Source organism: Dermacentor albipictus, chromosome 1, assembly GCF_038994185.2.
Source record: "Dermacentor albipictus isolate Rhodes 1998 colony chromosome 1, USDA_Dalb.pri_finalv2, whole genome shotgun sequence".
In the NCBI taxonomy this organism is placed as follows: domain Eukaryota; kingdom Metazoa; phylum Arthropoda; class Arachnida; order Ixodida; family Ixodidae; genus Dermacentor; species Dermacentor albipictus.
The window spans coordinates 294,629,282-294,644,399 of record NC_091821.1 but is presented as its reverse complement, the minus strand read 5'-3'; the positions used below and the strand labels follow the sequence as shown (position 1 = coordinate 294,644,399).

General features: G+C 48.7%; 1 protein-coding gene across 10 annotated transcripts in view; it reads left to right on the top strand.

The window, feature by feature from the left end:
- Positions 1-15,118, top strand: part of LOC135921906 (N-acetylneuraminate (7)9-O-acetyltransferase) — a 243,303-nt gene that overhangs the window by 110,725 nt on the left and 117,460 nt on the right. For 7 of the 10 annotated variants that reach the window (XM_065456310.2, XM_065456312.2, XM_065456308.2 and 4 more), the window contains exon 8: positions 13,363-13,659. The exons of the other annotated variants lie outside the window; for them this stretch is intronic. In XM_065456310.2, the coding sequence (XP_065312382.1) occupies positions 13,363-13,659 (297 nt within the window). The remainder of the gene's footprint in view (positions 1-13,362; positions 13,660-15,118) is intronic. 10 annotated transcript variants of the gene reach the window in all.

Below are 15,118 nucleotides of genomic sequence, written 5' to 3'. Positions count from 1 at the left end.
GTCTAGCAGTGTGACAAGGGATCCTTGCTGTATCTGTCTTGCCATCACTTTAAATTTAGAGATTTTGAGAACCTTCTCACACAGGTGTTTCAGTACTCAGGAGCTTCATCACGAAACTGTGATGCATGGACATTATTTAACTCATCAGAAAAAAGCGGGAAGTTGTGGTCGGGTGCCCCATTCGCACGCACTCACTTGCCGCTAAAGTTATTGCTTTCTATGTAACTACTCTCCATTTTTTTTTGCAAACTCTGTGAAATGCACGAACGCTAACCGTGGTGAATCTTCAAAATATCTGAAGTTAAGCTGCTGTACGTGAGGCTGCGTTATTCTGTTTAAAACGTTTTCATCTATTGCACTTTTTATGTTAAAGCAATTCGAGCACCTCGGATGGAATATATTTTATTGATAGCCAGTGATCCCTGTAGAAAGACACAAAGCCGATGCATGACTGACCCCAGCATACTCTGAAATGTCCACTGTGTACCTGTTTATAATGAATATTTGTTGTCTCATGTTATATTTTCAGGCACGAAACATAAGAGATCTCTATATTTGTTGATTATATTTATTATTTATATAGAGCAGGTTTGTATTCCTGAACAATTTTCTAAAATATTTGCAATAATACTTTTACGTTTGTACATTGCTTGCCATATTTTCGATTCGGCAGTTATTTAATTTATATGAAAAAAATGCTGGTATTTATGCCTTTAATTTTTTTATCTGAATATTTGTGAAGTCTCTTTCTGTGGGACACATTTTGTGTAGAACCTTGTGGAATAAAGTTTACCTGACATTACTTTTATTTCTAATGTCTGCATTTAATGCAAGCTTTGTCTAAGCGCATCGAAGCTCATTACTGCAAGCTATCTCTAAAGCGAAATAAGCTAACATGATTACGGGGTTATGGTCGTCTCTACTCTTTATCTCGTTTCCCTTAAGCTCTCTTTCGGTGCTCTTTGAATAATGAAGTACTAGTCGAGGCTAACAAATTGTCGAATGAAGACGTTTGGATATGGCTGTAAACCGCTGGCAACCGTGACTGGAAAGCTCGTAGTGGTGAGCGACGCTGTCACTGCACCTAAGTACTGCACTTGACTGCGCGAGCAATTTATTTTTCGTTACTCTTAATTATTGCATGCATCACCCTTTTGCCCGACTATCCATGTGAAGAACTTTGTTTTCGTTCGTTCCTTGTGTGTGTGACTTCATTTTGTGCGTTTCTACACGTACAGCTCCCACATTACCGTTTCTGAACTCTAGCACCGAAACTAGGCCGCGCTGATGCCATTCGATACATTATTTTTGCATTATCTTGCTGCCCCAGCACTAAGACAACGCTTAAATATTCGCAAGTTCCATGCCGTACTGTACCATTGAAGTTCAATAGCTTCCGAGTGTCTTGCGTAGAAACTGAACGCAAGAAAACTACAGTGCGTAGCAGACGCCCCTTACTTTCCACTTGCTTCCCAAGGGCAGAAAGCCCCCGGGTCCGGCACAACAGCGGCGCGCCACGGCAGTTCCCCGCAAAAACCTCATGTGGGAGCCGGCGCTTCGGACACTCTGCCAGTATTCTAGGCAAGGAGGATTCTAGGTCGTTTCAACCGTGCTCGTGTTCCAGATCGCTATGTGAATCTCTGCATGGCTTCCATTGGTCAAGGTAATGCAGCCGCTTTTTTCAATGCTAGCACCCAGGCGGCCTTAAGTTATGGCCCTTTCGGGTGGGCGATACTTTAGGAAAGTGGCGGCGCACACGATTGTTTACGTCGTCATGGCAACAGGAACAGCAGCTGCATGGCACCTCTCTAAAGTAGCTTTCTTTTTAAAAATTATTATAGCGACTTGTCCGGCTCGCTACCCGCTTCCCTCACTTCCCCACCCATGTCGCATGCGCAGTTTTGTTGTTGTTGTTGCTTTTGCCATTGCCCACGGCACATTCATTATGCATGCGTGCTATGCCGCGCAATAGCTTCTTTTTAAATTCAAACACACTGAATGGATGGCATGCCACACGCGAGTACACAAATGACGTCAATGCGTCCTTGAAAGCATAAAGAGGAATTCGAATTGTTTGTTCCAGACTCCAGTGCTGCGAAGAAAGAACCCTGTACGGGATATAAAGAAAGAGCACGCTGCTCTGTGGATAAGAACTCTGCTTCTAACTTTTGTAGTTGCTGGCATACACTACGGTGCTCTGTTGCTCGATGTTCGCTTGCCTGTAGCGACATATTAAACCAGTCCATTTTACGTCGCCTCGTCTACGTGCCATTCCCTCCTCGATGATCAATGAGAGACGAGCTTTGAGTGAACGCTATTAAATTTGGCGGCTGCTCGAAGTCATGAAGTTATTTAAATATAAAGCTTTAGTAATGGAAGGACCAATTTCATTCCGTTCCCTAATTGTGTTAAGGAAATATGAATATTTAAAGCAATTTGAGTTAAAGGTGCATTGATTAGGTGCTCTAGAGTGCTTGTAAGAAAACTGCTTGTTGGCATAGCTGGTACTTGCTAAAAGACATTTTGCCGCTAGTTAAAACACACAAAAGGAAGACACATGTCACGTGTGTTGTCTTTATGCGTCTTCCTTTTGTGCGTGTTTTAACTTGCGGCAAAAAACATGTCTCTAGAGTGCTTGTGGCATGTTGACCTAAAACGATTCGAAGAACTTCGTACGGATGTGTCAATTGTTTTGTCACCATGAATAAATTGAAACAAACTTTAGTCATGCTAGTTTTGCCCTACTTTGCAGTGTTAATAAACCGGCTTTTTAAAATAATTCAGTCGATGAATCCATTTACTTGCATTTATTATAATTTAATCTTCTTGCCTTCCTCTGCACCCCCCCTTATGAGGATAGCAATAGGGGCTTGTTGGTACGGCATATCATATTTTGTTATAGCGCAAGCTTTGACACGGACAACAGAAGGCACATCTGACACACACAGCGTTGTGTGTGTCAGATGTGCCTTCTGTTGTCCCGTGTCAAGCTTGCGCTATAACAAAATAAGACCACCCTTATAAGTTCTTTTGTGTATGTCAATCGAACAATACTGGCGTACTCCAGCACTGGTGAAACAAGCATTTTGTAGGCCAGCAGTTTGATTTGTATCTGCTGGCGCAAGATGAAGATGTCTTCTCAGAAAGATTAGTAGCTTTTGTGCTCAGCATATACATCGATTTCCACTTAAGGTTATGTTGTTTACATGGGATTCCCAATGGAGAGCACGTGTTAAAGTGACACCTAAATATTTACCCACAAATACAAAAGTTAGAGGTGTGCCATAAATTATGTAAGTAAAATCAGATATATGTTTCTTTATACTTGCTGTTAGCATTACTTATCTTTGGGCATTTAGAGTCACCTGCCAATCCTGATGCCAAGAAAACATGGAATTTTGTATATGGTGATCATCATTGCAATTTCGCGGTACGGAAAACAATCGTCAGCGACTATACGGATGTTACCATGTAATCGGGAAGACAGATTGTTTATGTATATTAAAATTAAAACTGGGCCCTGAACACTGCCTTCTCGCACTCCAGATGTAATAGGTGCTAAATTGTAAGTTTTGGTCTGTGAGTGGCAGAGGGCAGCGCACTCATTCATGAGTGCACTCGCTCATGTTCACTCGCACTCATTTAAAAGGTGTGCGTATAGGGGCGCCAAATGCGTCTGCTATAGACGGACACACGTAGAGAGAAGAGAATGAACTTTCAGTGCAACCAACAAGTGAGCGGTGGTGAAACAGCCTTTATTGTACATGCCTTCCACGCCGAGGAGGCCTGTGCTTCAAACATAAACATCCGATCTTGTGCAGACTTTCACGGCGGGGGCGCTGGAATTGGATCCTCTACAGGGCTCCCCCTCGTAGATGCAAAGGTCGCTGTTGTCGCGCTGATGCCCAGGACACGTGTTTACTCATGGGGCAGGGTACGGATGAGGGAGAATCGAGCAGGGAACGAGTGGGGAGTGCAAGAGAAACACATAAGTTTGCCATGTACACAGGTTTCACATGGTCGATTGCAATCACGTTTTCCCGGCCATTCACAGAAACAGTGAAAGTCTTTTCTCCGCGCTGTAGCACTTCGAACAGGCCGTCGTACGGTGCAGTGAGAGCAGACCAGATGCCTTGGCGGCGCACAAAAACGTGAGTTGAGGCAGCTAAGTTTTTGCTTACGAAAATGTTTTAAGTGAAGGGCTGTTGAGCTGATGTTGGTCGCAAGCGCCCAAAGAGTGACAAGTTGCTTAATGTAGGCAGGAGGCAAGAGGCTGGGGACTGCAGGTGGTGCGAAGAATTCACCGGCTAGACGTAGTGTTGTCCTGTAGACCATTTTGGCAGCAGTACACCCAAGATCCTTTTACCGAGGATGCTTGTTAACGCTCCAAAGATCGCTTTTTCAAACTGTCGTCCGTGGTCGGTTGTTACCACGCTGGGGCAGCCAAAACAAGATATCCAACCGGCTACGAAAATGGACGCCACGGTGGACGCCGTAATATCATGTACGGGAAACACTTCAGGCCAGAGCGTGTTGCGGTCAACGCAGGGCCTGATTCTGATACGTTCGCCTTCCGCGAAACTATCGCCCTGGCCACGCCTTCACCAACGGCACACGCTGATTGGCTGTTTTAGCAAAACCGGAAAATAAACAGTGCCATCTAATAGTTCCGGCCTGCGTCATTCGAACTGTATTGCAGTAAAACACGTTGTGGGGCTAGTTGGTGCATAGCTTTCAATAGGTGAAGCGCCAATAGTGACGACACACAAGAAGGATTGTCCTGTCTGTATTCCTTCTTGTGTGTCGTCACTATTGGCGCTTCACCTATTGAAAGTAATTCGAATGTTGTGGTGTCGATGGCTGCTCTGGACATATATTGAATAAACGAACATGTCTTTTGCCGTCTTTTGGCCTTCGGTTGCTGGTGCAGTGTAGTAGAGATAAGATACGTGGTAGTTTATAGTAGCCTTTTTGGTGGCGTCTTGGGTGAGTTGTTTCGTAGCGATATTTGTTGATTTTATAAAATGAAACATTTCACACTTCCTGGTTAATTTTATTTTACCTAAAGAGGCCGTAACCAACCGTAGTCAGTGCGCAGAACCCGTACTGCGGCCACTGCAGATCGAAAACAACACACCCGAGCCGCTATGCACTCTTACGGTGCGCTCTCTCATTCGATGTGAAGCGTTCGACAACGCATGTTGGCAGTGCACGCTGACGTCACGGGTAAGCAGTCGCTTGATCTATCAAACGTGAGTTTCACGGTGGCAAAACTTTCGCGGAAGGCAAACGTTTCAGAATACGGCCCCAGGTGAGGATCTAGCGTATACCATGCGATGAAGGCAGTCGACCGACAATGTCAGTGTGAACGTGGTCAAAGCGAGAGTCGGGCGGCCGGAAGGGTTGAAGTGGTGACTTGGTGTGGCGGGTCCTTTTTGCACATTGGCAGCGCTGACATTCTCAAGCCCAGCGGCGGACATCTGCGTTGATGCAGGGCCACACGTAACTGGAGGTGATGAGGCGCTGAGTGTTACAAACACCAGGATGGCTTGAGTCGTGTAGCTCGCCAAAAACTTGACGACGGTGCGAGGAAGGCAGAAATGAATGGGCACAGCCGTCGGGCACAGACATGTCGCAGTTGTTCGTACTGGAGGAGAATGTCAGTGGCACCTCAGAAAACGAGAAATATGTGGACCCTACACGCAGGTCAAGCAGCTCGTTGTCAGAAAGTTGTGCTTCTGCGATGAACTGAGAAGTCCACAACAGCAGTGGAAAACGCGTCGACTCTTGACAGGGTGTCAGCAGCCGCACTAACGGGCTCTTCGATGTACCGGAGGTCGACCGTGAAATTTGGAGATAAAATGCAGGTGCCGAATTTGCTGGGACATGTGTGTGTTGTGGTTTCCATGGAAAGCGAATGTCAATGGCTTGTGATCCGTCAACACGTGGAACACAGTACCTTCGAGAAGGTGGCGAAAGTGCTGTATCGAGTTCCTGCTGGCTTCATCTTCTGCGAAAAGAAACCGAGTGGACACCACAAATTCTACTGGAATTGTTGCAGAACTGTACCAATGACACTGGAGGAGGCGTTGGTGAAGAGCCGAATGGGCGCATCGGTTAGGGGATGCACTAGGAGGGTGGCGTGTGCCAGGGCATTCTTAGCTTCTTGGAAGGCGGCGTCTGCTTTGAATGTCCACTCCAAGATTGCAGATGGTGCTTTTGGAGTCTTCAGCATGTTGGTCAGAGGTAGAATGATGCACACGATATTAGGCAGGAACCGATGGTGGAAGTTCAGAAGCCCGAGTAATTCACGGAGCTTGCGAAGCGACGTTGGGCTTGAAAAATCCCGCAGAGCTTGAACCTTCCTGTCCAATGGCTTGATTCACTCAGGTGTGACAAGGTGTCCAAGAAATTCGACGTTGTCAACACCAAAGACGCATTTGGCTGTGTTGTTAGTCGAGCCATGTTCCTTGAGTCTGGAAAACAGCCACTGCATATGGTCAGCGTGCTGCTCTGGTTATTGAATAACTTACCACCAGCAGATCGTCAAGATAGGCGACGACAAATTGCAGACCACGTATGACTTATTGATGAAGCGTCGAAAAGTTTGGCCTGCATTCCATAACCCAAAAGGCATGTGGACGTACTCGAATAGGCCAAAAAGTGTTGTGACGGCAGTCTTCGGTATGTCCGCTGGTTCCGCAGGAATTTGATGATATGCCTTGACTAGGTCAATCTTGATAAATATGGTTGTTTCAGCAAGAGTGGTAGCAAAGTCGTGAATGTGCGGAAGCGGGTACCGGTTAGGGGCAGTGCGAGCATTCAATGCACAATAGTCTCCACAAGAGAGCCAATCTCCGGGGTCACGCTTGGGCACCATGTGCAGGGCAGATGACCAGCTGCTTGACGATGGGCGGATTATGCCTAACTGCAGCATGTGGTCAAATTCTCTGTGAGCTGTGGCGAGGCGGTCTCCAGCAAGACGTCGTGGCTTGCAGGACGCTGGAGGACCCGTGGTGACGATGTGGTGCATCACAGTGTGTCGCACTGGAAGTTACAGGTTGCTAGGTTTGGTAAGTTCAGGAAATTCACTGAGGATAGAGGCAAATTCTAATGATGGCGAATGCAGAGCTGCTTGCATAGAGGCGGATAGCGTTGCGAGGATACCTTGCACAGAGAGGCTAATCACACAGTCCACAAGTTGACTGGAGTGGAGATTCACGTTCAAACCGAAATGGGTAAGAAAGTCTGCGCCTAGTATGGTGAAGTGCACGTCGGCGAGGATGAAAACCCACCGAAATATGCAACGCAGGCCCAGCTCAATGATGAGGGAGCGTTGGCCATATGTTGCGATTGTGGATGTATTCACAGCTTGCAAAGGCGCAGTCCTCGAACAACGGTGTCGGTCGCGGCGGGAGGCATCAATGACGCTCACCTCTGCTCCAGTGTCCACAAGAAAGTGATGGCTTGCAATCCTGTCTGTGATGTAGAATTGGCGGCTTCGCGTAGTGGTTGAGTCACGCGCCGCCATTAGTGACTCCCTTTTGTGTTTCCCTGCCAGCGACAGGGCTGTTCACATTTGGCAGCGCTGGCGCCGAACCTGGGGTAGTACCAGCAGAAGCCGTCGGAAGTGTGTCTTGAGCGGGAACGGGAACATGAGCCACCCCTAGCCAGTAGAGAGTGACAAGGCGTGTCCATCTGCATTGCTGCCATGGTGTCCATCAGCCAGTCAATTTTCTCCTCGAGGCGAGATTGCCGGGCCTCGAGGTCTGATGTGACAGTGGTCGAGGACACCGCGAAGCTTGCACCGGAGTAGTCGTTGACGCGGTCCATGAGCTCTGCCAGTTGGAACGAGCGGAGGTGAGTGCGAGTGCGAGTGAGTGCCAGTGAGTGTGAGTGAGGGCCAGTGAGTGTGAGCGGAGGTGAGTGCGAGTGCCAGTGAGTGTCAGTGGAGGTGAGTGCGAGTGTGAGTGAGTGCCAGTGAGTGTGTGTGGAGGTAGGTGCGAGTGCAAGTGTGTGCCAGTGAGTGTGAGTGGAGGTGAGTGCAAGTGAGTGAGAGTGAGTGCCAGTGAGCGTGAGCGGAGGTGATTGTGAGTGAGAGCCAGTGAGTGTGAGTGGATGTGAGTGCGAGTGCAGGTGTGAGTGAGTGGCAGTGAGTGTGAGTGGGCGCTTGTGGGTGGGAGGGGAGGTGAGCGTGAACGTGAGTGCAGGACCTGAAAAAATTATGGTGAGTGAGTGTGAGTGAGTATTCTCCCATACTGCCGACCTATGATCTAAAAATGGTGTCCTTCCTGATGCTGCCAAGCTCCGTGTGGTTGCCGATTTTCTTGAACCTTCCTCCGTAAAAGAACGGTAAAAACGGTATCCTTCCTGATGCTGCCAAGCTCTGTGTGGTTGCCGATTTTCTTGAACCTTCCTCCTTAAAAGAATGCTGCAGCTTTCTTGGCCTCTGTTCTTACTTTCGTTGCTTCATTTGAAATTTTGCATCCATCACCGCTCCCTTGAATCGGCTTCTACAGAGCGACTCGAACAATTACGCCTGGTCACCCGCCTGTGACGATCCCTTCCAAGAGTTGCCACGTCTACTAACTAACCTCACCGCCAATACTGCATCAATTCGACCCTACAGCTCCGACCATAGTACACACCGACTGACGCCAGCGGTGTTGAACTCGGTGCTATGCTTGCACAGCACAGATATTGCTTTGATGAGTATGTCATTTCATATGCAAGCCAGTTTAATAATTCTGTTCCGGAAAAGGAATGTTTGGCCATCATCTGGGCACTTGGTAAATTTAGACCTTATGTCTATGGCTGTAGCTTCGACGTAGTTACAGACCACCATGCGCTTTGTTGGCTGTCCATGTTGAAGGACCCCTCAGGTCAATGCGTTCACTGGGCTTTTGCGATTGCAAAATTTCAACATGCACGTTGTCGACAGGTCTGACCGTCACCACATCGATGTCGACGGGGTTTGACGTTTACCCGGGTCAACCGAAGGCGCTGCCTGCCTGTCTGCCGTTGACGAAGTTCCCAGCAGGCTGCGACATGGCTTCTGGATTAGTGCTCTTCTCTGATTCCTTTCGAACATATTGACTCTTCCTCCATCTTCTTGAGCTTTGCGCCATCAAGCTTCTCGCTTTGAGATGTGGGATGGCCTTCTCTATCGCCGGAATTACGTCTCTGATATTTGCAAGTGGCTGCTGGTCATACCTCGACATTTTTGTGGTGAAATATTGTCACCCAGCTATTGCAACTAAAACAGTTTACCACCAACAGATTGGGAAAAAATGTCTGCCTTTAGCGGTGGCTGGTCCTCGGAGAGCGCGCGAGCAACCACGAACTTCGTCGTTCTCGCCTTAAGGGTCCCGTGTCATCACGTGTAAACTTATTTCGCGTCATTGCTCCCCTCTCAAAAGCAACCGGCCCGGTCGTTTCAAGGGCAGCGGGCGCGCACTATGCACTAGAGTGCCAACATGAAAACACACACAAAAAAAACATACAGGAATGTACACAATGCTGAAACGGTTTGTGAGGGTTGCTTAGCCCTCGTGTGCGTAGTACGGCTTCATCCGTACTACGTGGACGACTTCAGCACAAGGACGGCGTCGGTTCGAACCAGGATCAGAGCTTTGAGGCACCACCTCGTAGTTCACATCACTGAGGCGGCGTACAACTTCATAGGGGCCGAAATAGCGGCGCAACAATTTCTCTGAGAGCCCACGGTGTCGGATAGGTGTCCACACCCACACGCGGTCACCTGGTAAGTACTGGACATTCCGTCGGGTCCGGTTGTAGCGGTAGGCGTCTGTATTCTGCTGGGTGCGGATGCGATACCGAGCAAGCTGGCGAGCTTCCTTGGCTTTCTTGGCGAAATCTTCAGTGGTGTCATTCCTTGTGGTTTCGTGGTCTACCGGGAGCATGTCGTCTATGGGGGTTGTAACGTGACGTCCGTAAACTAGCTCGAATGGTGTAAACTCGGTGGTCTCCTGCATAGTGGTATTGTATGCAAACGTGATGTATGGCAAAATTTCATCCCATGTTTTGTGTTCCACATCAATGTACATGGAGAGCATGTCGGCTAATGTTCTGTTTAGGCGCTCTGTTAAGCCGTTAGTTTGGGGATGATAGGCTGTGGTCTTTCGGTGGTCGGTGTGCGTCAGTGTGACGACTTGTTGCAATAACTCCGCTGTAAACGCTGCACCGCGGTCAGTAATGAGTACAGCGGGTGCACCGTGACGAAGCACGATGTTGTGGACGAAGAAGCTGGCGACTTCAGCAGCAGTTCCCTGCGGCACAGCTTTCATCTCCGGATAGCGAGTTAAATAGTCAGTTGCCACGATTATCCACTTACTTTGCAAGGGTGACGTGGGGAACGGCCCAAGAAGGTCCATTCCCACTTGCTGGAACGGCGCCGGAGGCGGATCCAAAGGCTGAAGGATGCCGGCAGGCTTGACGGGTGGAACTTTACGCCTCTGACAGTCACAGCACGTTCGCACATAGCGCTGAACCGACGAAAATAGGTGTGGCCAATAGTATTTTTGCCGTATGCGCGCTAATGTCCTCGCGAAGCCTAAGTGGCCGGCACAGGGATCGTCATGATACGCCTGTAAAACTTCCTCGCGCAGTGCCGTCAGAACGACAAGAAGGAACGTTTCCTGGCTGTTCTCGAAATTTTCCTTGTACAGGACATCGTTTTGCAGGCAGTACGACGTCAATCCTCGTGAAAATTGGCGTGGGTCAACAACGTCAGCTTCCTCGAGATATCGGATGACTGGAAGCAGCTCAGAGTCTGCACGTTGATAGTCAGCCATGCGCACCACGTCAACTACACCAAGAAACGGCAAATCTAGCTCCAAGTCGGAGGATGTCAAGGGAATAGGAGAATGTGACAAGCAGTCAGCGTCGCTATGCTTATGGCCGGATCTGTAGACAACAGTTATATCGCATTCCTGGAGGCGGAGGCTCCAATGAGCGAGGCGACCTGATGGGTCTCGTAGATTGGCAAGCCAGCAGCACTCGCTCGAAATGGCCGGCCGTATAAGTAGGGTCGGAACTTGCTGATGGCCCACACGACTGCTAAGCATTCTTTTTCGGTCGTTGAATGATTAGCTTCTGCTTTTGTCAGACTACGACTCGCGTACGCAATTACACGTTCTGCACTATCTTGCCATTGAACCAGAATGGCCTCGAGTCCTACGTTGCTGGCATCGGTGTGTATTTCAGTTGCCGCGGTGTCATCAAATTTTACCAGCACTGGAGCGGATTGAAGGCGTTTACGCAATTCGGTGAAGGCCTGCTCTTGGTCTTCTGTCCACGCAAAGGGCACATCTTGTCGCGTCAGTCTCGTGAGCGGTTCAGCAATCCTTGAGAAGCCTTCAACGAAACGATGGTAGTAAGCGCAGAGGCCCAGGAACCGCTGAACAGCCTTTTTGTCTTTAGGACGAGGAAACTCGGCAACGGCAGTGAGTTTTTCTGGGTCTGGTCGTACTCCTTGGGAGCTGACCATGTGGCCTAGAAACTTGAGTTCCTGGATGCCAAAGTAACATTTTTCAGGCTTGATGGTGAGGTTGGCCTTGCGTATTGCGGTAAGGACACTTCGTAGCCGGGCGAGATGTTCATCGAACGTGCTGGAAAACACAACGTCGTCTAGGTACACTAGACACGTCTGCCACTTTAGCCCAACGAGTACAGTGTCCATCATTCGTTGGAACGTAGCAGGAGCGGAACAGAGACCGAAAGGCAGCACTTTAAATTTGTACAGCCCATTGGGAGTCACGAAGGCGGTTTTTTCACGGTCACGCTCGTCCACTTCAATTTACCAGTAGCCTGACTTTAGGTCTAACGAAGTAAAGAACTGAGCATGACGCAGACAGTCCAAAGCGTCATCAATCCGTGGCAGGGGATAAACGTCACGTTTGGTGACTTGGTTAAGCCGTCTGTAGTCAACGCAGAAGTGGAGTGTGTTGTCTTTCTTTTTTTACTAGTACGACAGGCGATGCCCACAGACTTGTCGATGGCTGGATGACGTCATTATTTAGCATTTCTTGAACTTGACGCTTAATCGCCTCCCGCTCCATAGGTGACACGCGATACAGATGCTGACGAACAGGCCGCGCCGACTCCTCTGTAACGATCCAGTGTTGCGTAGCGGAAGTGCGCTGGACTTTGGATTCCGTGGAAAAACAGCTGGAGAATTCTGTCAGTAGGCCTAGCAGCTGATTCTTCTGTACATCTGCTAAGTCAGCATTAATGTGGACGCGGGTATTCAGGCTGCCGTGAGTTTTTGCATCCGGTGAAGTCACTTGTAACGTGCCGATGTCGGAGAAGTCAGCAATGTCCAGGAATGCCACAGCTGTACCTTGAGGGACGTGCTGATACTCATGGCTGAAGTTTGTCAACAATACTTGCGAGCACTTATGCTGTATACGAACAAGGCCCCGGGCGAAGCAGATGTGTCTTTCGAGCAGCAGCGGGATATTTGCCGTGAGGCACCGTGAGGTTCTCATCAACAATCCTCAAGGCGTTGACATACGTGTCGTCAGTGTTGCTCCCTGCTAACGCCTGCGCCGTCGAAAACGTTACGCGCGACTTTTGTAAGTTAATCACAGCTCCATTAGCCTGCAGAAAGTCCATTCCCAGAAACTGGTCCCTCGAACAGCTTGGGAGGATGAACGAAATCTCCGAGGTACGTAAACCCACGGATGCTCACTTGCGCTGTGCACCTTCCTACCGGGGTTAGCAGATGGCCTCCTGCAGTGCGAATCTGCGACCCAGTCCACTCGGTAGAAACTTTCTTCAGCTTGCAGGCAAGGTCCATGCTCATAACTGAGGTGTCCGCTCCAGTGTCGATTAACGTAGTTATTTCTTCGTCGTCTATGGTGACGGGATTGTTCGACATTACTACCTCTCGTAAGGTGTTTGACTCCGTCTGTACCTCTGCGTCGTTCTGTTTTCATCGTTGTCGTCATAGTGGAGGATCTTGCGTACGGTCGTCGTCGTCAGCGGCCTCACCTCCGAAGGTTGCTGAACTCAGTTTTCCCGACCCGCCGGGCTAGGCGAGCGGCGTCTGAGAACGCCGCGAGTAAAGGCTTGGCTTGGTGATGGTGACCTGTAACGAGCAGGAGACGACGAACGGGGCTCCTGCCATCGCTGATCAACATTGCGACAATTTGCGACGAAACTCTCTATTTCCGGTGGCCGCTCACCAGGTCGTGGACGAGGTGCATTCGGCGAGAATCCATGGAGCCCCACATGACGATAAGGACACATTCTGTAGATGTGTCCGGGTTCGCCAGTGGGCACGGGAGAGCAGCTACCATGCGGTCGCTGCTAAGCTCTTTTTTCTGCTTTCTTGTGCAGATTGCTGTTTTCGGCTCATCATTGTCACCGTCTAGCACGTGTGCTACGTCTACATCCCTATCGAATTTCCTGCTGGATCCACCGCCACAAGCAGCTGACAACAGCCTTGATTATCTGAGCATGGAAGACGTCATCATCTTCACTCCTGTATCAAGTGGGACACGGACACTGCCGCCAGCGGCAGCACTGCAGCGCTCAGATTTAAGCAACTGGCATCAGCAAGGCGCTTCCAGTGGGCACGGGAGAGCAGCTACCATGCGGTCGCTGCTAAGCTCTCCTTTCTGCTTTCTTGTGCAGGTTAGTCAGTCCGAATCGCTTTTTTGTAAACGCACAATGTCGGTTTGCTGCTCTTCCCTTGCCCACAAGTGCTGGCTGCCACTCTGAGTGATTGTGTCTCTGTTGCTATGTTGCTCTTACTTTCCGGGGATGTAGAATTAAACCCTGGTCCCCATACTGAAGTTCAACATAAGCACAATGAAGTTATGGCGGCCATAGCTGCTTTGTCGTTAAAATTTGACTCGCGACATGCCGAGATGATGAATGCCATAGCTGAACTAAAGGCTAACCAAGAAAACCTTACTGAGACCGTTTCAGACCTTTCCAATAGAGTGACTGCTGTGGAAGCTGCGGTTGAGTCTTTTGAAAATATGCCTTCAGGAAGTGATATTACTACCGCAGTCCATGAAGCAGTTTCAAATGAAAGCGCTTCGCTCGCGTCAAGACTAGACGTTCTGGAGGACCATTCAAGACGCGACAACTTGATCTTCTATGGTATCTCAGACAACGTATCAGAAACATGGGCTCAATCAGAAGCCCGGATCCATAACCTTCTTAGAAACTGTCTCAACATGACTTCCTCGGAAGTTGCTATCCATAGGGCTCATAGGCTAGGCACATACGTTGTCGGCAAGACACGGCCTGTTATAGCTAAGTTTGTGTCTTCCAAAATGAGAGACCATTATACTCTTGCAAAAAGCGAAGTTTAAAGCCGATGGTATTTCAGTCGGCGAAGAATTTTGCAAAGCCACTCGTCAATCACGGAAAGCACTAAATGACTTTGGCAAGGCCAGCGGCCAGTCTTTTTCTTTGCGACATAACAAACTAATCATAGGTAAAAAATGTTGCGTTTATTGCGCAGCTGCAGATGAAGTATGCGAGATCGGACCAGCTAGGAGCGCGATTACCCCAACAAACAACAAACCATCGGGTCCACAATCTTCACATTTGGGTGCAGCATAGCTATCTCGTGTTCCAAAGCAAGCAAACTCCTTATCACTTCTTTTTACAAATGTCCGAAGTATCGCCAACAAACGCACATCACTGTCATCACATATTGACGCATGCTCAGCTGATATAGTTGTGCTCACCGAAACATGGCTTTCAGCAAAAATTAAAGATAGTGAAATACTAGACTGTCAAAAAACATATAACTTTTACAGGTACGATTGCGATTTCCGTACGGGCGGAGGTGTACTGATTGCCGTGAGCTCTGCTATCCCTTCCTTCACTATCCCCACTGACTCACCATTAGAAATAGTTTGCACTCGTGTTGGCTTTCCCACTGGCGACCTCATCTTTTGCGCGTGTTATAGGTCCCCATCCTCCACTACCAATTTATGCACTGACCTTCATGACGTCCTTAACAAATTAGTTGTTCGATACCCAAAATCACATTTGTTCTTACTAGGTGATTTCAATTTTCCAAACATAGTGCGGCAAAATGGTGTTCCCTCCCTTAAGCAGTCATCTTCCGAGT